This window comes from Delphinapterus leucas, chromosome 10, assembly GCF_059928025.1.
Source record: "Delphinapterus leucas isolate spDelLeu-1000000601 "Yukka" chromosome 10, BTC_Dleu_Yukka2, whole genome shotgun sequence".
In the NCBI taxonomy this organism is placed as follows: domain Eukaryota; kingdom Metazoa; phylum Chordata; class Mammalia; order Artiodactyla; family Monodontidae; genus Delphinapterus; species Delphinapterus leucas.
The window spans coordinates 30,321,842-30,349,463 of record NC_143138.1 but is presented as its reverse complement, the minus strand read 5'-3'; the positions used below and the strand labels follow the sequence as shown (position 1 = coordinate 30,349,463).

The following is a 27,622-nucleotide window of genomic DNA, read 5'->3' as shown; positions in this document are numbered from 1 at the left end:
TGGAATGGTGTTGATGGTCTCAGCTCTGCTGCTGGGAGCCCACACAGCTAACGGCGGCTCTCTCCACTAATGAATGCGCCCACCCACGCAGGACCCTGCTTGCCATCCCCCTTTCCCCCTCCTCCCTCCCCAGGCCTGCCGCCTTCGGCAGCCCAATGCCACCAACCGCCTTCCTGAAGACTTCGTTTCAGGAGCAACATCTGTGAAATTAGACATGGCCACAGCGACGGCCTTGATCATAAGCCAAATCCAAGACCCTCTGGAGGGATGCTCTGGGCAACCGCTGTAGGTGCCAAAAGGAATTGTTCGACCCTTCCCCTCCCTCCGGCTCTTAGCCTCAAGGACCCTCCGTGGGTGTGAAGACAGCCGAGCATCTCTGCAGGGCGCTCCACACCTCGGAGGTGGGTCCCACCGAGCCTAGGTGGTTTTTCCTCGTAAGACTGTTAATCAAAGCAAAACGGTAACCCAACAAACAAACGAAATACCCCAAGTTGGCCCTGGGCACTGGGCACGCAAGGGTGGCCAAGGAAGGCAGCCTGAAGGGCTCCTTTATGACCAGAGGCGTTTTTGAAATGAGACAGCAGTGGCTGCTTTGTGAGGAAGTGGGAAGACAGTCCCCCGCATTACCCTCTGCACTGTGGTAGTCCAGGGACCACCCCGGAGATGCCCTCGTGATAACAGCCTGGGCTCGGGCCTCCTTCCAGGAAACCCGTTGTCCCGAGTTGGACACAGCTATCTTCCTCCAAAAGAAAACGTTGGGGTTTCTTATAGCATAGATCTGGAAGCCCACGCCACCTCAGGACCTCTGTCTCTGAGCAGCGCGATTACAACGCACGTTCCTTCTCCTTTTGACATATTGCCTTAGCTTTCATCTCTGAGCACGAGGTTGAATAAGGGAGGGTCGTGCCCATCCCCTTGCGAAGGCCTGGCCTCCAGCCTGGGCCCACCGTGACCTGGGGCTGAGGGCAGAAGGGAGGAAGAGGTGAAGGAAGGAAGGGCCTGGGATGAAAACGGTTGGCTTGGAATAATAAATGCACACACTGGCTTCTGAACGCGGCTTGCCACATCCTGGGGAATCTGGAGAAACGCTCCACCCCTGCCCCCCACAGAAGCTGGCTTTCACAAGGCTGCAGGAAAAAGCACAGGGGGCTTTGATAGTAAGGGGCTTGTTAGTTCTGGGCTAACGGCCCTCCCAGGCCGCTCTCACTCCTTTCAAATACTTTCCTACTTTAGGTCAAGGAAGTTCATAAAAGCAAAGACTGGAGGTGATGGAGTGGGGAGAGGCAAGGGAGGAAGAAGTAGTTGATGGAGGACAGCTTATCACCAGGCAGCCAGCGACCTCTGGAGGATCCATCAGGCCTGGGACATATGCCCCACCCTGGGTGCAGGGGACAGATAAAGCAAGATGGCTTCAAGCCCCCGAAGGAGACCTGGCGTCTTCTGGAATTCCCAACTAAAGCTCAGGATAACCGAGTCCGTGAACGCAGGAGATGCTTAAAGGTCCACAGGCTTCCTTACACTAAAACATGAGGAGCTGTCCCTCGCGCTGATTCCTCCACCTGCCAGAAGAGGGCAGCACATACTTCTACATTACCGGAAAAGCTGGACTGCCCAGTCCAAAGGGTGGGTTCCATGGGATCCGGGGGAGGATTCATGAAATGAATAGCAGAAGCAGTAGTAGCCATCACCTATTGGTGCCTACTGTCTGAAGTGCTTCAATGCATTCATTCGTTTAATTAACATGATAGTGCAAAAAAGGACACTATTAATAGTCTCTATACTAGACATGAGGAGGATGAGAGGCATAAAAATTAAGAGAACTTGCTACTGTAGCCCTGGACTGTCTAAGACAGAGCTCAGCAATTTACAGTCCAAGGGCCAAATCCAGCCTACTGCCTATTTTTGCACTGCCCTGAAGCTACGAATGTTTTTTACATTTTTGGATGGTTGAAAAAAAAGTCAAAAGAGAATAATACTTTGTGATCCCTGAAAATGTTGTGAAATTCAAATTTCAGTGCCATAAAAGAAGTTGTATCGGAGCACAGCCACGCCCATTGGTTTACGTATTGTCCGTGGCCACTTTATTCTTCCAGCAGCAGAGTCGAGCAGCGCCGACATCCTGCAGAGCCTGAAAAGTCTAAAAGCTTGCCAAACCCTGAGCTAAGAGATAAGCACTACTTGTTTCCAGGCAGGAGAGACAAAGGGATATGGGGTTAGGACAGCCATCCCAGAGGGATCTGGAAGCAGTATTGACCTCAATTCGCTTTCCTTCCAACAGGGTAGCTCAAGGTCAAGCAGAAGGGAGGGTTTGACATTTCACGCTTAGACTCTAGGAAGTAACGGAATGTTAGATTTAAAAAGGGCTATGGGAGGGCTTCCCTGGTGGCGCAGTGGTTGAGAGTCCGCCTGCCGATGCAGGGGACACGGGTTCGTGCCCCGGTCTGGGAAGATCCCACATGCCGCGGAGCAGCTGGGCCCATGAGCCATGGCCACTGAGCTTGCAAGTCTGGAGCCTGTGCTCCTCAATGGGAGAGGCCACAAAAGTGAGAGGCCCACGAAAAAAAGGGCTATGGGAATTGCCTTCCATATTTCATCGAGACTAAGATGCACATTTTTTCACATTTGACATCTTCAAAATCAGACTGCGTCTTCCCATGAAAATCTTAAGAGTTTAAGTGAAAGCATTTTTGTTTACTTGAAGGCACTTTTTGCTTCTTAGTGGTACTTAAAATAAGTGTCTTATAATAGTCGACCACTTAGGTTAGGAAAAGGTCCAACCTCTGAAGGTTCAGTCTCTTTTTGTACCCTTCCGTTGACGGGACCCTCTCTTCTTTAGTTGGTGGCCCATTCTGCAGATTTAATTGTAAACTTCTTAATACTGAGCTGAAGTCTTGTGATCCTCAATTTTCTATACATCCAATGGTGATTGTCTTGTTTAATATATGTACTTAACGGCTTTTACAGATCTTATTAAAAGGGAGTGAGGGGGCTTCCCTGGTGGCGCAGTGGTTAAGAATCCGCCTGCCAATGCAGGAGACACAGGTTCGTGCCCCGGTCCGGGAAGATCCCACATGCCGCGGAGCGGCTAGGCCCGTGAGCCACAACTACTGAGCCTGCGCGTCTGGAGCCTGTGCTCCACAACGGGAGAGGCCCTGACAGTGAGAGGCCCGCGCACCGCGATGAAGAGTGGCCCTGCTCTCCGCAACTGGAGAAAGCCCTCGCACAGAAACGAAGGCCCAACACAGCCAAAAATAAATGTAAAATAAATAAATTAATTTTAAAAAAAAAATGGGAGTGAGGGGCATGTGCTAGGGAAGAGGCACTTTGACGCAGGGGCAAGCATGAGCAGAGCTGGACGCAGGAGGAGTCTGTGTGTTGGTCTGATGGAGCCAGGCAGGCTGCGGACAGGGGTGAGCTCATGCGGACACGAGCCTTGGAGAACGTGGCAGGGAAAGAAGATCGCCAGTGCTACAGGCAGATTCTTTTTCTACTAGCATCCACCCGGAGCATGGCCCACTTCGGGGGGCACCTCTTAGAAGAGAAGACAGGAGTGATTTGAAGATTCGGGTCTGAATGGAGGAGGGAGACAAGGAAGGAGTAAGGAATCCAGCTGTGGCTGGTTTGCTCAAGCTGCCTTTCCTGAGGGCTCCGGGAGATGCTGGGGGCGAGAGAGGCAGGATGAGAGTAATTGATATTGTGTTGATAACCACGATGTAGGCCTTCAGTCACATGTCCATCCAGAGAGAATGACCAGCCCAATGATGAGATGAGCTCACCGAGGTTTCTAGATACCCTGAGGGTCTTCTTCAGGATACGTGGCTGTGACTATCAATTTTCTCAGAATAAACCCAGGGCGCCTGCTACCTGCTTCCAGGCCCCAGGAAGTGAAGCCGCTGACACAAGCCTCAGGAAGGGAGGAAACCTTGATCCTTATTTGGAAACAGAACCAAGACTGCTCAGAGAAGCTCATGGCTAATGGAGACTCATTTGTCTGGTCAAGGATCTGGGGCCAGGAGGTGGCAGGAAATGTGATGCACTTGCCTTCCCCCCACGCAGTGGCAGCCAGGTGTGGATTTGGACTGGGGACCAAAAAGCCAGGTGCTTTTCATTTGGAGACATATGTCCTGGATTTTCTGGGACAGTACTGATTTCTTATAATTTGATTATTTTCAATGAAGGCAATTTGTTAGACATGTGATTTTTCAGTTTGGAAAATATGGCCACTGCACTTACAACTAATAAAGGTCAACAGCTAGAGAGACAACTCAGTGCAAGCATGGGACTCTAAACACATAACACTGGGGCCAGCACATCATGTGTGTCCAAGGAAGGGGCTTTAGGACTTTATTTAGGAAGTTAGAAGTATCTTACTAGGGCAAATATTTTAGCAGGAGTATGTTAGGATATCCCAGTGTCTTCCATAGCTAGAAAGGGGGACATCTTTGCAAACACAGCACAGGGGCCCATCAGTCATAATGAAAAGAGACAGGCATGATCCAGCAATTCTACTTCTGGGTATTTATCCAAAGAAACAAAAACACTAAAAATTCCACTTCTGGGTATTTATCCAAAGAAACAAAAACACTAACTTAAGAAGATATCTGCACTCCCACGTATACTGCAGCGTGATTTACAATAGCCAAGACATGGACATAACCTAGGTGTCCATCAATGGATGAATGGATAAAGAAAATGTGATATATATGTGTATACACACACACACTGGAATATTATTCAGCCATAAAAGGAGGAAATCTTGTCATGTGCAACAACATGGATGGACCTAGAAGGCATTATGCCAAGTGAAATGAGTCAGAGAAAGACAAATACTGTATGATCTCACTTATATGTGGAATCTAAAAACAAAACAAACAAAAAACAGAGCTCATAGATAACAGAGAACAGATTGGTGGTTGCCTAAGGCAGGGGTTGGGGAGCAAGCAAAATGGGTGAAGGGGGTCAAAAGCTATAAACTTCCAGTTATAAAATAAATAAGACCTGGGAATGTAATGTACAACATGGCGACTATAGTTAATAATATACCGTATTGCATATTTGAAAGTGGCTAAAAGAGTAGATCTTAAAAGTTCTCATCACGGGCTTCCCTCGTGGTGCAGTGGTTGAGAGTCCGCCTGCCGATGCAGGGGATACGGGTTCGTGCCCCGGTCCGGGAGGATCCCACATGCCGCGGAGCGGCTGGGCCCGTGAGCCATGGCCGCTGAGCCTGCGCGTCCGGAGCCTGTGCTCCGCAACGGGAGAGGCCACGACAGTGAGAGGCCCGCGTACCGCAAAAAAAAAAAAAAGAAAAAAAAAGTTCTCATCACAAGAAAAAAATTTGTAACTGTGTGTGGTGATGGATGTTAACTAGACTTATTGTGGTGAACATTTTGCAATGAATACAAATATTGAATGATTATGTTGTCTACCTGAAACTAATACAAGGTTATGTGTCAATTAATAAAAAGGGAGGGGGAGGGCTAAATTGGGAGTTCAGGATTAACAAGTACACACTGCTATATATAAAATAGATAACAAGGACCTAGAGGGAACTATATTCAACATCTTGTAATAACCTATAATGGAAAAGAATCTGAAAAAGGATAGATTATATACATACATAAATATATACATGAATCACTTTGCCGCACACCAGACACTAACACAACATTGTAAATCAACTATACTAAAAATAAATTAATAATTAATTAATTAGTTAATTAATTAATTAAATGCCTGTTGGATTTAGCCCCACGTGCATCATTGATGACACTTATGAAGGTTGGTCTAGGCCATCCCTGACTGGGTTGCGTGGAAACTGAATAAATGGAGATACAGAGTGTAGTGTGGATTTAAGAATCTGTCTATGGGGGACTTCCCTGGTGGTCCAATGGTTAAGACTTTGCCTTCCAGTGCAGGGGGTGAGGGTTTGATCCCTGTTCGGAGAGCTAAGATCCACATGCCTCGCGGCCAAAAAAACCAAAGGAATATTGTAACAAATTCAATAAAGACTTTAAAATTCATCCACATCAAAAAAAAAAAAACCAAAACTTAAAAAGAAACTTAAGAAAAAAAAACTCTGTCTATGAAGGAGATTAAAAAAGACAGAGAGAGAAACAGGCCTAGGCAGGAAAAAGAAGAAAATGGATGTCAGGTGTAGTGAGGACTGAAGAGGAGACGGGCGGGGAGGGGTGCAGCCAAAGGGCGGGGTGAAGACGGAGGAGTCATACTGGCATGAAGTCAGCGGGCCTGGGCTCCAAGAGAACAGGAAGGGGAGTCACAGGAGGGAATAGACAAAGAAGATGACAATAACAGCTCCTCTATGACTACGACTCAAGCCCCAAATCGGGAATACTTGTCATTCTCCTGGGAGGCTGGTTTGCTTTCATCTTGACCAGGGTGTCGTGGTCTGCCGTCTGCGTTCAGCACTGGGGCTCTGGGAGCTGCCTTTCCTGTCGTGCTCGCCCTGAGCTCGTTTTATGACCCGCCTTGTTCTTCTTTCTCACCTCCTTCTAGGGTATGTTGCTTTGCAGAGCTTTACGTGTCCCTGTGAGTGGCTATAAAGCCATTCGTATACATTTCAAAATTAGAAAGAAAGCCCCCAAGACGGATGCATACAGAGGCGGAAATAAGAGAGAAAGCCAGACTTGAGGGGGGATGAGATGAGGGAATTTCGAGGGAGCGTTGAAAGACCAACGGTGGGAAAAACACCACTTAGCACAGAAATAGGTGGTACAGGCAGCCTGTGTCAGATGTGTGAAAAAGGAATATGCAAATGTAGGAAGGAAAAGCCACGAGGCTGCATATGATCTATGGATTAGATACAAACAGAGGGGTTTGGGGCTTTTTAGACCTCTTAGCAGGGGAAGAGAGCCCCGTGGACATGGGCTTGTGCAGAGGATAAAGGAACGGTGATGGAAAATGGGGGAAAGTACATGAGAATGAGACACAAGCCAAAAATGAGATGGTCACGTGGGCAGGGATATTAACTACATCTAGGGACACGTGATAGGGCTGGAGGAATTAAAAAAGGACTTTAAAAATAGCGAATAAGAATAGAGAACTAAAAATACACATGAGATCCATTTGTTAACTGCCTGGACCCTGCAGTACGTACAAAAAGTGAAATAAACCAGTAGAATGGACAGGACTGAAGCAGAAGAAAAAGGAGAGGTTGGGGGAAAAGAAAGTAAAATATAGTAATTTATGCCCGGATTAGAATAAACAGCTAAAATGAGCTTCTTGAAAGCCAAGGGGTTTGGCAGAGGTTTTTAAGAGTCTGTTCAAACAGCAGCTTGAGGGTAAAAAGTGCAAAATACAAGATGGATATTCAGAGAGAAAAGCCCAGGTCCTCTTACAAGATGACAGAGAAGAGTGGGAGTGACAAGGTAAAGTAGGGTGTCAAAGAAACCCCTCGAGGGAAGGGATACACCAAACTGACATCCCAGCGGGCAGAGCGCTGAGCAAGTTGTGGGGTTGGGAAGCGAGGGGAGCCGGAACTGCTGAGTCTGGGGGCTGCTGCCCAGTCTTGGGTCGCCTGGGGTCTGTGTGCCACGGTGGCATCTCTGAGGAAGGTGAACGGAGAAGTGCCAGGATGGGTACTCGCAGAGAGGGAGGACATTAGAGATGGGGCCACCAGCATGGCTGAAAAGTGGCCTCTGCCAGGCAGAGGCAGGATGCAGGATGCAGGATGCAGGGCAGAGCTGAGCACGGCTAACTCCAGGCTTGTTACCGGACATGCCAAAGGTGGGATGGATCATGCTGGCACCCTCCCCACCATCCTCTGCTGCAGAACTCTATAAACCTTCAAGACTCAACAAATGACAAAGCCTTTCCTTGCAAGATTGAAACACGAATGTGCGGGGCCCAGGGCAGGGACTCCTGCAGCCGAATCTAAATGCAGGGCTGCTCTCTCCCATCTCCAAGACGCCCTTCCTCGGGCCACGTGGTTTCTTGGTCTCTCGCTGCACCTCCGAGTTCCAAGGGAGAAGGGCCTGTGCTCCTGGGTCAGCCTGACTCTCCTGTTGAGTAGGGTCTGAGTTATGGGCTGATGCAGGTGAGAGAAGCAGTCGGAGAAGGATGCCTGAGGACAAGTCCAGAAAGCTGAACACAAAAGGCAAAGCCTCCCATGACCTGGGCAGTGTCTTATATCATAGATCAATCTTTTCTGTAAAGTTTTTCTTCCTCATCTTCACGACCCCCCAACCCCCTGCCCCCTTCCTCACTTGCTACTCCTTCTTTATCTTCCTCCCTGGCTCCGCTCCCTCAGACCCTCCTGACCCCATAGCTGTGGGTGATCCTTGGGTGTCATCCCTAGAGCTCTTCTCACTCACGAACTCCCTCGGGTATCAAAAATCCACAGACACTCAAGTCCCTTTTATAAAGTGGCACCGGACAGTCAGCCCTCTGAATCTGCAGATTCCGCATCCATGGACCAAGGGAGCCACTGTATACTTTGGAGAGGAGGAAAATGCACCAAGAAAATGGGAACCAAAATTAAACAAGTAGAAAAGAGACTAAATGAGTGGGAGATTTGGAAGTGCTGGTTGGGGGTCAAAAAGCAAGAGCTGAAGCAGCTGTTTCCGATGCCAGTATTCGTGTTTGTCTCATTTTTACTCTAGTGATAATCAAAGTTAACATTTAAAGAGCGCTATGACGTGTCAGGCAGTGTGCTAAAGGATTAACTTATAAATAAATGACTCTGCATGACAAACCTTGGATATGCTATTAATGGCCTTATTTGTCAGATTGATGAAATTGAAAGCATTATTAAGTATGTTTTACAGATGCAGAAACGGAGGCTCAGAGAGAAGTCTCTCGGGCAAAGTGGTACAGCTCTAAGTGGCAGATCTGGGACTCAAACCCAGGTCAGTAACTGCACGTTTGCATGTTTCACAGGCCCCTGTCGATGGTTAGTTTATCGAGGACAATGGTGTTGTCTCATTTGTCTTGGCAAGTCCGGAACACAGCCCGGTGCCTGGCACACAAGGAGCACCCTTTAAACATTAGCTCAGACTTGGATCCACTTCGTGTAATCTGTGTTTGTTGAATGAATAAATGAATGACTGAATGTACTAACTAACGGACAACTCCCTTGCGTGCTAGCTGTGGATGGCTCCTCCAGGATGGGGTCTTGAGTTCCAGTAGCTGGGGTCTTTTTTGAGGATTTGTGAACAACAGGGAGATTCTGAATGGTGGTTTCCGTAACCACCACGGGAGTGGAGAATCGATCCATCATGTAGAACCAGGTCACAGTGTGGGGTGTTTTCACGCTTTGTTGTTGACAGGGCAGAAAAGGACCAAGAAGACAGTCAGTGTGTTTCGGGGCTGGGTGGAGGGTGCTGGGGTATTATGTGGAGGGAGGGCTCTGCTCAAGAGAAAAAAAAAAATTGAAAACACAAAAGGGACAGTCTGAAAAAGATGTTGGATAAACAAACGCAGAGCTGAAGATGCAGAAGGCTGTCAGGGGAAGCCTGGGGGCTGACGTTGATGCCCTTGCAGAGACCTGTGGGTACAGAGCTCGGACAAAGCAGAGACAGGGTGCGGATGGTCTCACAGGCCAGCGGCTGGGTGGCGTGGCCGTGGTGCCAGCTGGCCGTGGTGCCAGCTCTCGGACGGGCCCAGCGGAGCTCCGGGTGCTGGCTGGCTGAGCCTAAGAACTTGTGGAGCCAGCTGACCAGTTGACCGTGACTGAGGGTGTGGGCTTGGGGAAGAAAAGTGAAGGGGGCGGGAGGGGAAGCTATAGTCACACTGAAGGAAGAACTTGGTGTCTTGTTAAAAGGCAGGAGCGAACAGCACAGAGGACTGTGATCTGGGGGACAGGCAACTGGGGACATGGGAAACACTGGCGCTTTGAAATGTGCAAATGAGTTTTAGGGGAGAAGGAGTCACAAGCGCAAAACCCATCACAGAGGAAAACAGGGTGAAACAGAAGAAGCGGAAACAATGAAAACTGGAGAGTGTTCAGTTTACGAGAGACCGATACATGATGTTCAGTGGTTGCTTTGGCTTTGGGGGCAGGAGAACTGTAAATACGGCTCATATGTAAATACCACTCACAACCTGAGAAGTCTGGAAGGCTCGGCTAAGACAATCTGTCTGCTGGCGCTTCAACGGCTATGAAGGAAGATATTTGCGGCTGAAAGGACGCTGGATGTGGAATCTGAAAACTGGAATTGAGAGCCAGCTTAGGCCCTGGGGGCGAGGACAAGCCACTGCCGTCCCATTGCTTCTGTGTCTGCAGCAGAGCGAGGGCGGGGGTTGCCTTTCACACGATCGATCCATGGCTGTGAGGGCTGCATTAGCCACCTAGGGCTGCCACCACAAAGGACCACAAACCGTGTGGCTTAAAACAACAGAAATCTCTCCTCTCCCAGTTCTGGAGACCAGAAATCCAAGTCAAGATGTCACAGGGCTACGTACCCTCCCAAGGCTCTGGGGGGGATGCTTCCTTGACCCTTTGAGCTTCTGGTGGCCCCAAGTGGTCCTTGGCTTGTGGCTACAGCACTGTAATCCCTGCTCTGTCTTCACATGCCCCCACCCCCATCTCTGTGTGTCCCCTTTTCTTCTTCTAAGGACACCAGTCATTGGATTTAGGGACCACACTAGATCAGTACCATCTCATCTCGAGACCGTTACCTAATTACATCTGCAAAGACTCTATTTCCAAATAAGGTCACATTCTGAGGTCCCAGGCGGATACAGACCGCGGGATGATACTCGACACACCACAGGCTGCAAACATCAATGAAGCAAAAGCGCTGAGTAAATTTAAAAGGTTTCCCTCATGCTTCTCCTTTTTCTTGTCCCTAAAAGGCCACTCTCGCTGCAGTGCCTCTTCATGCACCTCTAATGACTGCCTTGCCCACAGGATAAAATCCAGTCCCCCCAGCTGGCACTGCAGACTCCAGATGCTTCTCTGGTCTCTGTCACTGGAGTTTTCTCACCCTCCCCACGTCTTCCATCCTATGTTCCCAGCCAACTGACTCCCCCTGGATCTTCACCACCCAGGTGAAACCCCTTCAGGAAATCTTCTCAGATGACCCAAAGGTGAATCCTTCCTACTCCTGAACCCCTTTGGCAGATACTCTTTCCTCCTCTCATAGGGCAGATAATCAGACTCCCTTTGATGAAGGCACCATTTACGTCTTGTCTTGTTATTTTTGTGAACTTAAGCCTTTTCTTCTGTACCAGTCAGGAGGCCTTGAAGACTGCGTGTCTTTTTCTAGTTCTTTTTCTAGAATCTAGTTCTGTGGATGGCACGATCCAGCTCCACAGTGGCTGTTAACTGAATCATTTACTTCCCACCACACCACTGTTCCTGCCAAAAGTTCATCCCGGCTGCCTTTCCTGGTCACTTTGGTCCAAAGAGATGCCTTTCTCTTCTGAGCTCCTGCAGCAGTTAGCTCCAAGGTGGTCCAAACAAATGGACCACCTTGTTTCAGGAGCCATTGCGTGTTCGTCTGATATACATTCAGTTCCTTGTTCATTCATGAAGACTCAAGAAGTGCTGTCCAGCCAATCACCATTCATTCACTCACTCATTCACGAAGTTTTCGTGACGCCCTTGCTCTGCCTGGCTCAGCACTGGGCTCCATCCTCCTATTCGGACGGCAAGCAAACTTCCTCATCCTTCTTCCTTCTCCTCACAGGAGCTAACACTGTTCTAAAGTTACACATGCTCGATGTGACAGTTCTATTCAAATTGCTTCAGCTCATGCTTAAAGGACCAAGTCAAGTGAGGGACTAAAAGTGCTACCAGCTTAAATGAGGAGCTCGAACCCCTCTGAGAAGGCACCAGAAGAGAACCAAGTCTGAGTTCTATGGCCAATGCTAGAAATTAAGGGCCGGGTGGAGGCTGAGCCAGGCTTGGAGAAGAGGCTTCCCAGCACCTTCTGCACTTGCCGTTGGGGGGAATGCAGAGGGCTGGGCTCTGCCTTGAGCATTTACCACCATGGTGACTGCCCTGTCCCACCATGGGCTCTGGTCAACCCCCTGGAAGCCGCAATGTGTTGTTCCAAACAGCACTTCCTGTGAGCGCAGCAGGGTCATGAACTGGGGACAAACAGACAGTAGTACGGCCGAGGCAGGACCCTGTGTGCGGTGTATCATGATGTGCACTATGGCAGGCTCAGAACACAAACTGCATCCCTCCTCCAGTTCCACAGTAAGGCTCACTGGCCATTTCTCCTGCACTGGCCAGAAAGCAAGATCTACCACCCACTCTCCTGCATCAAGGGGGCCTCAGGGCGAGTGAATAAAAGCATTGATTCCAGCTGCTTCTCTGGTCTGAGCGTCTGAAGATGCCCTGGGCAGGGGACAGTGCCACCAGGGGCTCTGGGTAGAAGGGAACCACTTACCGGCGTTGTTCTGCTGCTTTGTGTTTTTGATGTAGGCGGAGAACTTGGAGAAGATGTCGATGCCCGCTGTGTTGGATTCCCGGTGCTTCGCAGCCAGTTTGGGGTACCTGGAATGCAAGACCAGTGTTCTAGGGTCAGTGAGAACTCAGAGCCCCTTCCCATCACCTCACGATGAGTTTCTAGCAGGAAACACTCTTGTTTCTAGCAGGATCTACAAATCTTTTGGTGTTTTTCCAACCCATCCTCTAGGGAGGTGGGCACTTGCATCTCTAATGATAGAGGGAACTAGAGTCCAGTGAGGTGTGGAGAACTGCCCAGGAACGCAGCCTGTGGGCAAAAAAGCAGAGCACCACTCAGAGGGTCCAGGGTGTATTCTCTTCCTGGGACCACCAACAATGATGCGGCAATGCCCAGGTCTTAGTCAAAATTCTCAGTGAGTTCTCCTCTGCATCAGGTGGGGTCCCAGACTTTTCCCCAACCCGTGTTAAAATAACTACCCACTGCCAGGCCTGCGATTATAATCCTAGCTGCATGGAGCTAATTCTAGGAGCAAGGAAGTGCTAGGCACCTCGGCACTGAGGCCTCGAAATCATCTCTTGAAAGGAATGGTCCTCTTCTGAAATATTCTTATTTGTGGGCAGGAATCAGATGCAGAAACTACCAGGCTACGTCAGTGGGACAAGCATTTACAATTGTTTTATTTCCAGGCATGGAGATATATTTGCAATGACCCAGCGCCTCTCCCTCATGCATTCTTCCATTTTGAAGCCAGAAGAGTATAAGAGGCAAACTGGGGTTAGGGCTCTCTCCTACTGGCCTTGAGACCAAATGAGGCAAGCTTGCTTTGACCCCACTGGCACCATCAAAACAAGCCATTCTAATTTTCAAAAAATATTATTTCACAAACATTTTACATGGATGGCCAGGCAAGGGTGGGAGGAGACGGGGGACAATTGCTTGGTCATCATTATCACCAAGTATGTGGACCTTTGTGATCTCTGGGTGAATAGTGTGGACTGAGAACTATTTGGCTACTTTATGTTTAAAATGCAAAATCTTTTTTTTTTGGTTTAATGTTTTAAATAACTTGAACCAAAATGCCTGTAACAAGTCTTTGTGTTCTTTCATTTTTTGGCTTCTCCACTGACCACTAGCTAGGACCAACCACTCCTGGGCCACATTAGGTGGCTGTCAAATTTCAGGTACTGCCATTGGACGAGTCCACAGAAAATCACTGGGTCCAGCCCTCTGCCAAGAGTCAGATACAGAGGCATTATCGTCCTCATTTTATGGGGAAGCAACCAGAGACCAGAGACGTTAAATGGCTATTTGAGGGCTCATGGGGAATAAATAGTGGAGGGACCCTGAGAACCCAGTTTTTGGGCGCTGAAGCAGTGACCCTCCCACTGCATCACATCACTTCTCCAATATCAGCAAGAGGTAACTTGTACTGTGTCCACTACGTGCCAGACACTGTTCGAACCCCTTCGCAGTTTCATCATTTACTCCTCACAATTTCATTGGTATTGTCATTAGCCTCATTTCCCACAGAAGACGAACGAGACACAGAGAAGCTAAGCAATTCGTCTAAGTTCACGTGGCCAGGTGGCAGACCCAGGAGCCCAACCCAGGCAGTTTCACTCTGGAAGCCCAGATCTTAAGTTCCATGTCTTGTGGCCTCTCACCGACTCTGCTGTTTACCCTCCAAGCTCTCGAAACACCCCCTGGAGCTGGGCTGAGCACCATGGAGGAACTCCCCTCAACCACCAGGAGGGGGCGCTTTGCACAGGTTCTGCACACATATTTTCCTGAATACTCTGAGAATCATCAATTCATCTGCTCTGACTTGGGGTACAAAGCAATTGTTCTTGCAGGATGCTGGGTTAATCTTCCAAGACAAGGGAATTTAGGATCATCCACCCCTATTTTGGCTTTCTCACATAGAATTAGGCATGCTTTTAAAATGGAATGTCTTAAATTATTTTAATATATACCAAGTGCTCCTTGTTTTTGCTTGATAAGGCAATAATGTAAAGAGAGAAGGGCCTAGGTAATGCATTTTTCCTTTGGGTTTTTTTTTATTTATGCCATCATTTGATCAGACTTCCACTAATCTGACCATTTCTTCAGGGCCAGTGTGGGCGAAACATGATTGGGTGGCAGCAAATCCAAGACAGGCAAAAAAAAGGGCCATGTGTTCAGGGAGACCATACGAGTGCCGTCCTGTTTTCTAAGCACTATGATTCATCGAGATTTGACTTTACAGCATAATGTCCCACTTGAAGACTGTCCTTGTGGGAAGTGTGTCTTCAAATATTAACCTTACAGAGTTTGGTAACTAGATTTGGGGCAGCTACTGTACAGGATGTTAAGTGCTTTTATTTTAGCTCCATATTTACACTGCATTTTAAATATGCAAATAAGTGGGTTCCAGGGTACATTTTGTTTCTCTAAAAGGCTAACAAATAGTACTTCATTTATAGAAACATCTTTGAAATAAGATTGTGATGTCATCTGGTGACAATCAAAGAGATGGGCAATTTCTCTAACTCAAGGGTGAGCAAATGATGGCCTATGGGCCAAATCCAGCTCAACATTTGTTTATGTACCTCCCATGAGCTAAGAATACTTTGTATACTTTTAAATAATTGAAAAAAAATCAAAAGAAGTATATTATTTTGTGACATGTGAAAATAATATGAAATTCAAGTTTCAGCATTCACAAATAGAACACAGCCACATCCATTTACTTACATACTGTCTATGGCTGCTTTTACTCTACTAAGACTATATGGCCGCAAAGTCAAAAATGCTCCCTGGCTCTTTCCAGGAAAGTTGGCCAACCCCTGCTCTCAATAATGAAAATTTCTCCCCACTCTGTTTTTAAGATATCTTATTTCAAATGCATTCATTTTAGATACGCACTTAAGCTTCATTCTGGGAAGTAAAACAGTTGGCCACTCATCAAAACAATTTTTTTTTGTAAATAGTAGCAAAAAAAAATAAGATATGATTGCAGATGGAAATGCTCTGATTGGCTTAGAGTCCCCAAAAGACGTCTCACTGACTAACCATAGGCCACCACGCCCCCGAACAAAAGGACTCCATGCAACTAAACCAACATACAGTAAGCACCTACCAGGGGCCAAGCCCTGTCCCTGGCATTGGGGATACACTGGAGAAAAAGAGAAACAGTCATCTCGCCCTCATGGGGTGACCTCTGCTGATTCCAGGGGCTCTTCTGGCAGCCTGAGTGTTGACCCTCCGTTTTCAAATAAGCTGAAAAGTGGAAGGATGTCCCCTCTCTCCCTTCTCTGTTATTCCTGCTTCCTCACCTCACCAAACCCTCACTGGAGAAGCAGATTAATGCTTCTGACTTTTCTGCTCCAGAACTGTGAGCTTGCCTTGTCTTATCCCTGCTACTTAAACAAATGATCCCTGGAGGTGGATGGGGTCTGGCTTATTCGTAAAAAGACAACCCCTGGGAACTGTGGATTTAAGACCTAAGCTCACCAGTAGTTTTTATGATTACTGGGAGACGGTCACAAAAGAGGCACCGACCTCTCTAGCTCTTCAAGCTGCCATATAAGGAGCTCTGACTCTACGTCAGCCGCTAGGTTAAGCAGTATCATCTTCAATAATAGTCCCTCGAGAGCAACATGGCGTCATCAGTTTACAGATGTGAGAACTGATGATCAGAGAGGGAAGGAGTAATTTATCTGCAGCAGAGGTCACACATGCTCATTAAATGCCCATGTGCCTCTCTGCGTTTCCCTGCCCCTCCCTCTCAGATAGGTTGGGGTCACGTGACTGGATCCTGACCAATAGTATGGGAGGAGCAGTGAGGTAACCACTCATAACCCTGGGCTTTAAAAATATTTTGCATCATCCTTCTCCTCCCTCTTTCCCTGCTGAAGGAGTCTCGGAAGAAATGTATTTCAACAGCTACAAAATAGAAGAGGGCCACACTACCCACTCAGACTCTGCACGAGTGAGAAATAAACCTGTATTCTGTTAAGCTACTGAGATTTTGTGGTCAATTAGTTACTTCGGCGTAGCACAGCCTGGTGGTTCAGATTAGAACCCAAGGCATTCTGACTCCAAAGCCCATACAGTAAGCCCCCTACATACGAACCTTCAAGCTGCAAACTTTCAAAGATGCAAACGTGTCTGTAATCACGTAAGCTAGTTCACGTGTCTGGCGTACACTGTCACGTGCATGCATCCTCTACAAGTGGTTGTGCTTTTTGTGTACTTTACTATACTTTACTGTGTAGTATTGTATAGAGTACGGTAGTACAGTATCTTTATTGCAAGCCCCGGATGTCCAGAAGCAAGCGTAAAAGCAGCGGTGATGTAGCTGGTACCGCTAAGAAGCACAAGCTGTTGTGCTGCACTACTGCACTTTCCAAGGTACTGTGCTGTAAGATTAAAAATGTTTCCTTTATTTTTTGTGTTTGTTTGTTTTTTTATGTATTATTTGTGTGAAAAGTGTTATAAACCTATTACAGAACAGTACTATATAGCCGACTGTGTTAGTTGGGTACCTAGGCTAACTTTGTTGGACTTGATGAACCAATTGGACTTACGAACACACTCTCAGAACAGAACTCGTCCATATGTAGGGGACTTACTGTACTTTCAGCCACTATGCCATCCTGTGCCTGGTACTGAGGCTGCTTCTCCACCTCCCAGAGGATCAGAAGAAACTTCGTGATTTTTACTATCATGAAATATCCATAAACATTTCTTAAAATAATGAATTCAAAGTGTCTTCCAATTCTGGTATGGCTCTGAACACTGTTAATACTTGCGTGATAGTTGACTGACTAAATGACAAGACATGTAACTAGACTTCACCCGTTCACTCCCCTGAATTTTTACCACTGTTTATTTCAAACCGCAACCAGCTCTGGGAAAGCACTTTGAAAAATTCGTGGAATCATAGAACTTCTGCTGAAAGGCATCTTAGAGACTATGTAGTTTCGGAGATGAGGGAATGGGGAGGGTCTGAGAGGGCACGAGGCTTGGCCAAGTTCATACAACAGGCGCTGTGTAGAAAGGTGGCCGGACTTTGGTCTCCTGACTCTCACTTCTGGATCCCATTAACTCGGGCCATTCCACGAGGATGAGGATGAAAGGTAAAGGCAGCATGTCAACAATAATCCCGACGCTTCCCTGTGCAGCATTAACTGGGTCAGTCTAAGGAGAAGGATGGAAGTTCGTCTCATTTGGAAACTTCTTGAGACTTCCTAGATTCCTCACTTTGACACCAAGTGCTTTGGGAACCCAATGTGATCTTTGAAAAAGATTGCTGGAGTGTTTGTGTGTGGGTTTTTTCCTTTAAAAAATAGAGCTAAGGGGAAAAAGGCTCCCACAATTTCTTGGCTCTCTGGCAGCTTTTACAAACAGCAGTGTGATGAGAAACACATGCTGACCAGCGTTTGTGGAACAGAAACGGGGGTTTTGCTGCCCCCTAGAGAACCAGAAGGCCAGGCTGCCCTCCTCCTGGGGCCTCTGGACATGGGCCACCTGACCGACCTCCCAGCTAGAGTTGGTGGGAAGCCAGCCGAGGTGGGTGGCTTTGCTGTGGGCAGAACAGCCGGTCTCCCTTTGCAGGGCTGAAGCACAGGTTTGCTGACGTTTCCTGGGAGGTAATTATGGCACCTACCCCAGTCTGATCCATACAAAGGCATCTAAAGGACACTTCTGGGGGCTCTGAAATGGTTGATGGTCTCACCACTAGGGTCCCACCTTGGTGCCCTTCTGGAGTTGTGCATTTTCAGAGTTTTGAGGTTCTGCTACTGTGGCGTGGTGGACCGTAGGGTCACTGACACGTCAGGAACGTACTTAGTAAAACCTCCTACACACATTGCAGTCCAGAGGGACCTGGACCAGATGAAGCAGAGCTCAGAACAGGTGGAGAGAGAAGTGAAGAGGCGGCGTCTATGTCCTGCATAGCTTAGCCTGATTGGGATCATGGAAATTTTCCAGAATCGGATGATATGGTGATGAATCTGATCACGGCCCTTGTCTGGAAGAATCTACCTGTACACGTGGGCATACAATTCCGGGGGGGGATCCTCATGGGTCCCCTTGGTCCTGTTGGGGATGTAGATTAGAGACCCCTGAGTTAGAGAAACAGCCCCCCAAAGGCACCGCTGAACGGGGACTGAGGAAGCCTGGCTAAGATGGGCATGAAGGGTCATCCTTTCACAGGGGAGGGAATGGAGGCCGAGAGCAAGAAAGAGACTGGTTCAAGGGGTCACAGTGCATCACTGGCAGATCCAGGAGTGGACCCAGGCCTCCAGGCCCAGCCCAGCCCAACCCTGCATGCCTCCACCCACGAGGCTGGCTATCCATCCTCCGCATTGTTTCAGTTTCCCATTCCCATTCCCTGGCCTTGATGGAAGCAAGGACTCCTGCGTGCGGGTATTACTTCTAGAAGGGAAAATGTTAACTTCATCGTGGACTTTCCCCTCTGGATCTCCCAGACAAAGTCCAAACCCTATTTAGTTATTGAAAACAGCATTCATTTTCTGTTGTTGGATTCCAAACCAGAGCCAGCAATGAGGTTGGGTCCCAAGGGAGGAAGAAGGAGGCTGAGCCCCCTGGAGGCCTTTTCAGCAAAGGGGCTGGCCTGGTATTACGGGTGGGGCTGCCCAGCTGATTTAATCAATGCATTTATTGGACTTGAGGCAATTTCCCACACTCAGTATGGAGATAAACTGTCCTAATGTGGATGGCTGAGAATACATTTTTAGGAAGAATGTGTAAATGGTTGAGGCTTAATTAGATCACGACTGGGAGTTCTGATTTAACAGTGATCTGCTAGATGTGTGACCTTGGGCAAGTTACTTAACCTCTCTGATCCTGTTTCCCCGGCTATCAAATTAGGATAATGATAGCACCTACCTTTAAGGGCCCACTAAGTGAGGGCTATATAAATATCAATTAAAAAATAAAACTTTAAAATAAATGCAAGATGGTCATTTTTATAGTCAATCCCACTTATTTTACCTACTAAGTATGTCCTAAAATCCTTCCTACCCCTCTCCCCCCATTTCCCTGTCACTGCCTTAGCCCAGCCCTCCAGTCTATCTTACACGGAATGTCACCAGTTGGCTCCCTCCTAGTTGATTTCTAGGAGCTTTTCCTCCTCTGCCCTCCCCATCTACCCCCATCCCCCAAAGTAAGCCTGAAAACGGATTCTCCAACACTTTTGCTTAAAGCTTTTCAGTGACTATGCCACAGGATAAAGTCTGTGCACACCTTACTCTATATGTAATATTATTGTTCCAGTTTTTTTTTTAAAGGCGATTGTTTGAATCCCTGATTTCAGTAGAGTACAATGAACAAGTCTAGCTTCCAGCAGCTTTTAGAATTCTCCTCTCTTCTGTTCACTCCTTTTTCCCAACAGGAGCAGCTTATCTACCGGCCAAGAACCCACAGCCCTCTGGTCCCTCCTCCCCCTGAGCTTGTTTTCAGAAGGGGAACTGCCTTCAGCCCGTGTTTTTCATGTTTAATTATGGGCTCCGTCCGACCTGACAGGGTCAGATTTATGACTCTTGTTCATAATACCTTGGTGTGGTTTTAAGTCATGGGATTACCTCTCTCCTGGCTGACTTTTCACTTCGTCGGCCTTTCAGCTCTTGTTCTGCAATGAGGGAGCCTTGGCCTTCACTCAGGCCGAGGGACCTGGCGTTAAGGGGCATCAACTCTTGGGGTTGGACTTTGTGGAGCAGGTTTGAGACTGGCATCCCTTTGAGGGTGGGGAGGGCCATGCGGGACTCTCTCTTTGCAAAGAGGGTCCTGGGCTCTGGATTGATGAGGCTCCTTTGGAAATCTCCCTCAGGATCTAGAAAAGCACAAGGACCCCCTCCCTGTCATTAGCTCCAGAAACAAGCAGCTCATTACTTTTCGGGGGTCAAAGTCTCCTCCAGGAACTCTTCGATCTTATTGACGTCCGTCTTCACGTCTCCGTTGAAGGTCAGGAAGGGCGGATGGGTGCCAGGGGCGAGGTTGTGCAGGTCGGCTGGCTTTCTGTGGAGAGAGCAAGGTTCAGGGGTGGCTTACACCAGGGTGCTTCACGGACAGGGAAGCCCAGGGCGTACTGTCCATTAGACGCCCGTCGGCAAAAACAGACCCGGTGTGAGGCGTAGGGCAGAGGAGGTCGGAGAGATTCTGGAAGGATGTGGTGTGACACAGGATATCCGATCGGTGGGATTCAGTCAGAGAGGAGCAAGTCGGATGGACTTTGAAAAAGCAGCGTGATCACAGGTGAATATCTAAGCTAAAGCCAAGCTTCTGATACCCAGGGAGGAAGTTGGGCTTTGCTTTCAAAAGGTCCTTCACCCATCAGCTTTACAAAAGTGCACGAGGCAGAATCTCAAACTTTAAACATTCATGAATTCAGTCACGCTTTTACACAAAGAACGATCTTCTCTGTTCTTTAAGGTTTGCGCAATGGGAAGGGAGTGACCTTGTGTCTGCCATGGGCCCCTATTCACGTCCAAGGCTGAGCTTCTGGGCTCCCCACAGCCGGTCAGAATGGAGGTGCAGAGATGGAGCAAAGCGAGGGGAAGAAGGGCGGGCGGACGGATGGAGGGAAGTGGGCAGGGAGAAAGCTGCACAGAGGACAGAGGGAGGAAAAGGAGAAATAATGATGGAAACTTCCCCGGGCAGGGCTGGACCATCAGTCACCCCAAACGCTCTCTCTGAGAATGCCACACTTCTGTGGGAGGCAAGCGTGGAAAACATTAGATGGAGGAACCCAAAAGGAGTAAACAACAGGGAAGAGGAGTCTGTAATGAAACACATTCCTGGCGTAATCAGCTTGGGAGGGGAAGAGAAGAATTTCAATTAAGGTGCCCCTCCCACATCCTTGCCCAACACGCACACTCTCCAGCTGCCTTCTGTGGCACTTGGAACTCCTCAGACAACTGACGCTGAGAAAAGCATTTCTAAAATCGAATTTCCTTGGTCCCTGTGTTTGCTTTGTGAGTGTTCTTCCTTTCACACATTCTTTACCTTCTCCTCCTGTTTTTGAAAGCTCATCTAAGGCAGCAATGCTTGGGTTCTCAGCAGGGAGCGAAAATCTATACTGATTTTATTTTTCAGCAATGACTTCTCTGTGGCTTAAAGATCCAGAAATTATGAAGGATGATTTTCTTTTTCTAGGACTCAAGAGAACAATGGGCTCTGGAGTCTGGCATCCTTGGGAAGTACTGCCCTGACCGCTGGAGCTCAGCTGACGTTGCCAGTGGACACTGGTCAGGGGTGGCCCCCTCTCTTTGTTGACCCTCTTCAGTAGTTATGAAATTATGTAATTAGAACTTAATTACATATTGCCAAGTCTAACTTACAGATTATTTAATGTATATCAGTTCTCCTTCCCTGCCTGGATTGCCAGCTCCCTGAGGGCAGGATGATGCTAAGAAGAGCCAGCATGTGCGGTGTTCTTGCTAGAAGCCAGCCCTACACCATGCAAGTGGTCCATGGCCTGCCTCATCAGATCCTCACAATAACTCTAGAAACAAGGCATAACTTTTATCCCCATTGTACAGGTAAGGCAACGGGCTCAGAAAAGAGAAGATTCAAGGTCACTCCACCAATACATGGTGGTGCCAGGATAAGAAATTCGTTTTATTAGGAATTGCTAAACTTCACTGTATCATACATTTTTTAAATTCCTTAATTCATATACACACACATATATATATATATATATATATATATATAATTTTTTTTTCCAGTAAGCAATTCTCCTTATCTATAAAACTGGAGTCGTGATACCTGCCTGGCCCACCTCAAAGGCTGTTGGCAGGATCGGATGTGATGACAGCTAGGAAAGAGCCTTGTAAGGATCTAAGGAATGCTGGGATGGTTCCCTCTCCCATTCTGAGCCCCAGACAAATACGAGTCTACTTTCACAGATGATACTCCAAAGGCCTCCTATTCTCCACTGAAGGAAGCCAATCTTTCCAACTGCAGGAAAGTCTGCTCTCTGTAGTTGTCACAGACAATGTCTGCATTTCGTGTGTGTTTTCATTCATTTAACAGAAATTAGTCAGGGCCCCGAACGGATGCATTGGCTGCTGTGGCAGATACAAAGAAACTTAAAACATGATCTCGACTTGCCCTTGAGGAACTGAAGGTCTGATGCGAATGACAAGACAAACTTCATAACTGATGTGTCCTGAAGAACGTGCCATTTGAACCAAGAAGATTGGGATTTTAGTGGCAGCCCCTCCGATTCCAGGTGGGCACCTTGGACAAGTCATTTAAATGTGTCTGTCTTGGTTTCCTCCTATAGAACGAAGAAATAAGATCTCCTTCACAGGGTTACACTTTATGTGATTTTTTTATGGGAAAGCATGCACTAGTTGTAAAGCATCGGGATTGTAGATATCGTAAATTGGTGAGATGCAAAATGGACCATAGATGCTGGGTGAGTCTGGAGGGAGGCTGAGTGATAGATTTGCCTGAGAGTGGTAGGGTGGGAGGGGGAAGCTTCCCAGGGGAGCGGGTTGCTTCTGGGGACTGGGCACCATCTCTCCATTCAGGAAAAACAGAGAGCCTCTGTGAGACAGAGCAAGCATCCCAGGCAACGGCTGGAGGCCAGAGGGACAAGGGCAGCAGAAGGTGGTCCAGCCCGCCAGAGGCAGGTAGGTCCTGGGAGATAATGTTGGGAAGAACCAAGGCAAAGACAAAGGAGGGCTGCAGATGCATTTATGCTGCAGGCAATGGGAAATGTCAGGAGGTTTTCTGAGTAGGGAGAGCCACATGATGAAAGGATTATTTTAGGAAGACTATCCTTATGATAATATAAAGGATGGATCAGAGAGAGACAGAGAGAAACCAGAAGGATGAAGACCAGTTTGAAGAACAGAGAAACAGTCCAGCTGCCAGTGGTGGGACCCACACCATGTGTGGGCTTTGGGAATGGACAAGAGAGCCTGGAAGTAAGAGACAGCGCGGTGAGAGAATGCCCTGGGCTTGGCGACTGATGGACAATGGGGGTGGCAAGAGAAGGGAGCTGGAAACGTTTCAGTGCCTAGAAAAATGGAAGAACAAAGGAATTCAGGAGGGGACCCCAATTCAAAGGGAGAATGAAGGTACAATTTTTGACACACTGATTTCAAAGTGATAACAGAAAATCCAAGTGGAAATATCTAGAAGAGAGCAGGGCTCTGGGTATGGAATAATTGACATAAAGGTGACAGGGAGAGTATGCTAAGCTCACTGGGGGAAAGCTGTGGCAGGTGATAAAGACCCAGGGAGGGAGCCTGAGCCAGTCCGCATTTAAAGGACAGGCGGAGGAGAGGAAAGAGAAGAAAGATGGAAACAGTGTGGCTTGTGATGGTGAACAATGCCCGTATTTTCAACAGCTATTAAAACTGCACTTTAAAAGCAGAACACTAGTAACTCTCCATCCCAGTCTCTAATCCAGAGCTCTCACACTAAGGAGTTCTAAAGATGGGAACATAGTGGGAGAAATAGTCTGGATCCCAGCTCCTTGGAAACTCAACCTCTCACACCTGAAGTCTGGCTGGGGTCCCCTAGGTTGGGGGCATTAGTAGGACCAGAATGGCTCCCTCCCAGATTTTTAGATGCTGCGCCCATCTCTGTGCCAGACACTCTCAGTCGAGATACCCATTGTCCATTCCCTCCTTCTTCCTTGCTAATCGGGACTTGCTCTGTTCCAAGGGTGTTGCTCGCTTTTGCAGCCTCCCTTGTAACTAGGGCTCTAGGGCTCTGGCCAGCAAGGTGTGAGCAGGAGGTTGCTGGGAGCCTCGAGGTTTTCGCCCTCCCTCGTGGAAGAGTCTCTCTTCCTGCAGAGAAACATATTGCTCATGAATGTATCATCCTTTACCTTTTCAGATCCACAGTGGTGACATTGAACACAACTCCTTTCAGCCAGAGGATCATAAAGAGGCGCTGAGAGAAGGGACAGTTGCCAATGCTTTCCCCATCGATTCCAGCCTAGAAAGAAGAGCACCAGAGTCCTGAGTTAGCTTGTGCACATCAGCAAGAAGGAATATAGGACTGTAACAGCCAGACACCAGTCTGGGCAGAACCGAAAGTCCATGCCCCAGCCTTACTTTAAAGTTGCCCTCTAAGATTTATCCTTGTCTTCCTAATGTTTATGCAAGGTGACACCTGGCACAGGGTAAGGGCTCGATAAACACGTGCAGAACTGAATGTGAGTTTCCAGCATGGTGATTATGGAGAGTCATAACTTTCTGAAACCATTGAACCCTTGCATCTCAGGGTAAAAAGAGACCTTCAGGGCTCCCCTGGTGGCGCAGTGGTTGAGAGTCCGCCTGCCGATGCAGGGGACACGGGTTCGTGCCCCGGTCCGGGAGGGTCCCACATGCCGCGGAGCGGCTGGGCCCGTGAGCCACGGCCGCTGAGCCTGCGCGTCTGGAGCCTGTGCTCCGCAACGGGAGAGGCCACAGCAGTGAGAGGCCCGCGTACCGCAAAAAAAAAAAAAGAGACCTTCAGTATCACATAGTCTAACACAAATGATGTCGGACCAACTTCTATACTCTTGAGTAATCACCTTGTCTATGCTTGAATACCTCCACTCACCGGCAATGTATATCTCTCAAACCAGTCCATTCTGAGGATAGCTCTAAACCAGTTCTAACCAAAGAAATGCTTTTCTTTGGTTATACCTCACCAAAGTATGTTCCTCTGTCGTTTATCTTCTACCCTCTGGTCCTTACTCCATGAAGACGTCGTGAGTACAGACCCTCAGATTTTGACCCTATGTCTTTCTATCTTGTCAGCAGGCTCGAGACGTTACTCAATGTCCCACTAGGTTCTGACTACTACTTGACCTAGTGTCAATAAACCATTCATTTGTTAAATTATCCTTTTGCTCAACGAATACGTATTGACCATGTACAAGGCACTGGAAGAAATTACACAGGGGATTCAAAACTGCATTTACTCAGAAGCTTATGGCCTCCTGTGGGGTGGGCTGGGGGATGAGATGGGAGCACATAGGAAAGCATGACAGACAGCATTATTGAGGACCTGCACACTTCTGCTCTCCACATTTCCCCTTCTCAGTACCCTCCTCAAAACAGCAGATTTTTTTTTTTTTTGTCTTAAAGGCAGGTCTATCTTTACCTCTGAGTAGGCGGCAGAGATGTGAATTTGATAAAGAATACACTTTCAGAAACATACGAACAAAAAGTTTGGGGAACTGATCTCTGTGTAATTTTTTTTTCCAGTGAGTGGTTGAGTGGTTTATTGGCCCCAAAATGGTACTTGGAGGGAGAAATCACCCATTCATTCTAGTTTGCTGTTGGCTCCCCTGGAAATCGTGGTGGCATGAGGACCAGGCTCCACTAACAGGGAGGGTTCAAAGAGGGAAGGCCCCCCAGCGTTGTTTGCAAAGCTGCCAGCAATCCAACCAACATCCTGGAATGGGGGCTTACTAAGATTTTCTTTTTCTGAAAGAGAAGGAGAAAAAAGCTACCCTCCAAGCTCATCACATTATTTTTCCCCTCAAGGTTTGTTTGCTGTGGGGTTTGGGTGGGAAGGCAGGTTTGTGTCCTTATTTCTACCTGGCCCATCGCTCCCAGCAGAGGCTCAGGTTTATAATGGAAAACTGGCACCTTTGACGGTATTGCTTGCAGGCAATTGCTATGAAATTACAGTTATTTTACCTCTCTCTTAACTCCACCCAGAGCCCCATCCTGATCCAGTTCTCACTTTCCTTAGTGCTGGAGACAGACCCACCCTGATTGTTTCAGACACCACGGCTAGGTTATAGAAAATCAGAAAGGTGGAGGGCAACAGGGCGGGCGCCACCCCTGCCCACAGGGCTAAAGTTACTGATAAAGCCACACTCAGACAGGCGACTATGAATTTAATAATAGCTCGTTGCAGAACTTGAGTTGATGACATCAGTTCCCTAAGACTTTCTTTCCCAAGAAGCACTCATCTGACAGGTTCCTGGTCCTTTAAGACATCCTGACAAAGGAACTTTTCCCCAGGGCTGGTTATGGTGTAAGTGACAAGTGGAGAAATTAAAAAACAAAAAACAAAAGCCACGGTCCACACATTCCCATCTGTTTTGGGGGTGGAGGTGGTCATAAGGGGATTGAAGGAGGTACTATTGAATTATTGGAATTCTTATTAGCTGGACCAAAAATTCATATAATAATGTTAATGATACCAACGAATGTCTGTACAGTCAGGCACTGTTCGAAGTGCTTTACGTATATTATTAACGCGTTTATTGCTCATGTGAAACCTGTGTAGTGAGATAGTGTCACCATTTTACAGATGTGGAAGCTGAGTGGAAATTACAGAGAGGGGAAATCACTGGTCTGAGGGTCCCTGGAATGAACCCAGGCGATCTGGCTCCAGATCCTGAGCTCTTAACTGCCATGCGCAGACTCCACCCTGAGGGCCCAGCCCAGACGGGTAGCACGTTCACCCAAGGTCACAGAGCAGGAGGTGTGGGTGCTGGATGTGCGTGATGCATCCCAGCCTTCAGTCCATGTGCCACAGCTCTGCAGGGGTGTACAGGCTGGTGGTTGTCACAGCTCCACATTTCCACTATTGTCTTATATTATAATTCTAGACCTAGCAGACAAAAATTGCCGAAAGACCAAGAGAAATAGTATGCGAGGATTTTATGATTTACACCCTTGCTGTCTTTGCATCTCTCTTGAAGCTTCCCCTTCCCTTCCCTTTTCTTGTGCTAGGAACACTTAACATGAGATCTACCCTCTTAAAAAATGTTTCGGTGCACAATGCAGTATTGTTGACTGTAGGTCCAGTGCTGTAAGCGGCTCTCTAGAGTTTCCTCACTTTGCTCAAATGAAACTGTATTCCCGTTACTAGTAACTCCCCACTCCCCCCTCCCCTTGCCCCTGGCAACCACCTTTCCACTCTTTGATTCTATGACTTTGGCTATTTTAGTTACTTTATATAACTGGAATCATGCAGTATTTGTCTTTCTGTGATCGACTTAATTCATTCACCATAATGTCCTCGAGATTCACCCATGTTGTTGCATATTTTAGAATTCCTTTCTTTTTTAAGGCTGCATAATATTCCACTGTGTGTGTATACCACAGTTTCTTTATCCATTCATCTGTCAGTGGACATTCAGGCTGTTTTCATATCTTGGCTATTTAAATAGTGCTACAATGAACACAAGGGTGTTAAGATCTCTTCCAGATTCCAATTTCAATTATTTTAGCTAACCACCCGGAAGTTGGATTGCTGGATCATATGGT

The 27,622-nt window shown here is 47.7% G+C and overlaps 1 protein-coding gene across 1 annotated transcript in view; it reads right to left on the bottom strand.

The window, feature by feature from the left end:
- Nucleotides 1-27,622, bottom strand: part of CLIC5 (CLIC family member 5) — a 107,710-nt gene that overhangs the window by 26,888 nt on the left and 53,200 nt on the right. The window contains exons 2-4 of the mRNA XM_022582051.2: nt 24,232-24,341; nt 20,274-20,399; nt 12,357-12,463 (exon numbers count right to left, since the gene is read on the bottom strand). Of these exons, the coding sequence (XP_022437759.1) occupies nt 12,357-12,463; nt 20,274-20,399; nt 24,232-24,341 (343 nt within the window). The remainder of the gene's footprint in view (nt 1-12,356; nt 12,464-20,273; nt 20,400-24,231; nt 24,342-27,622) is intronic.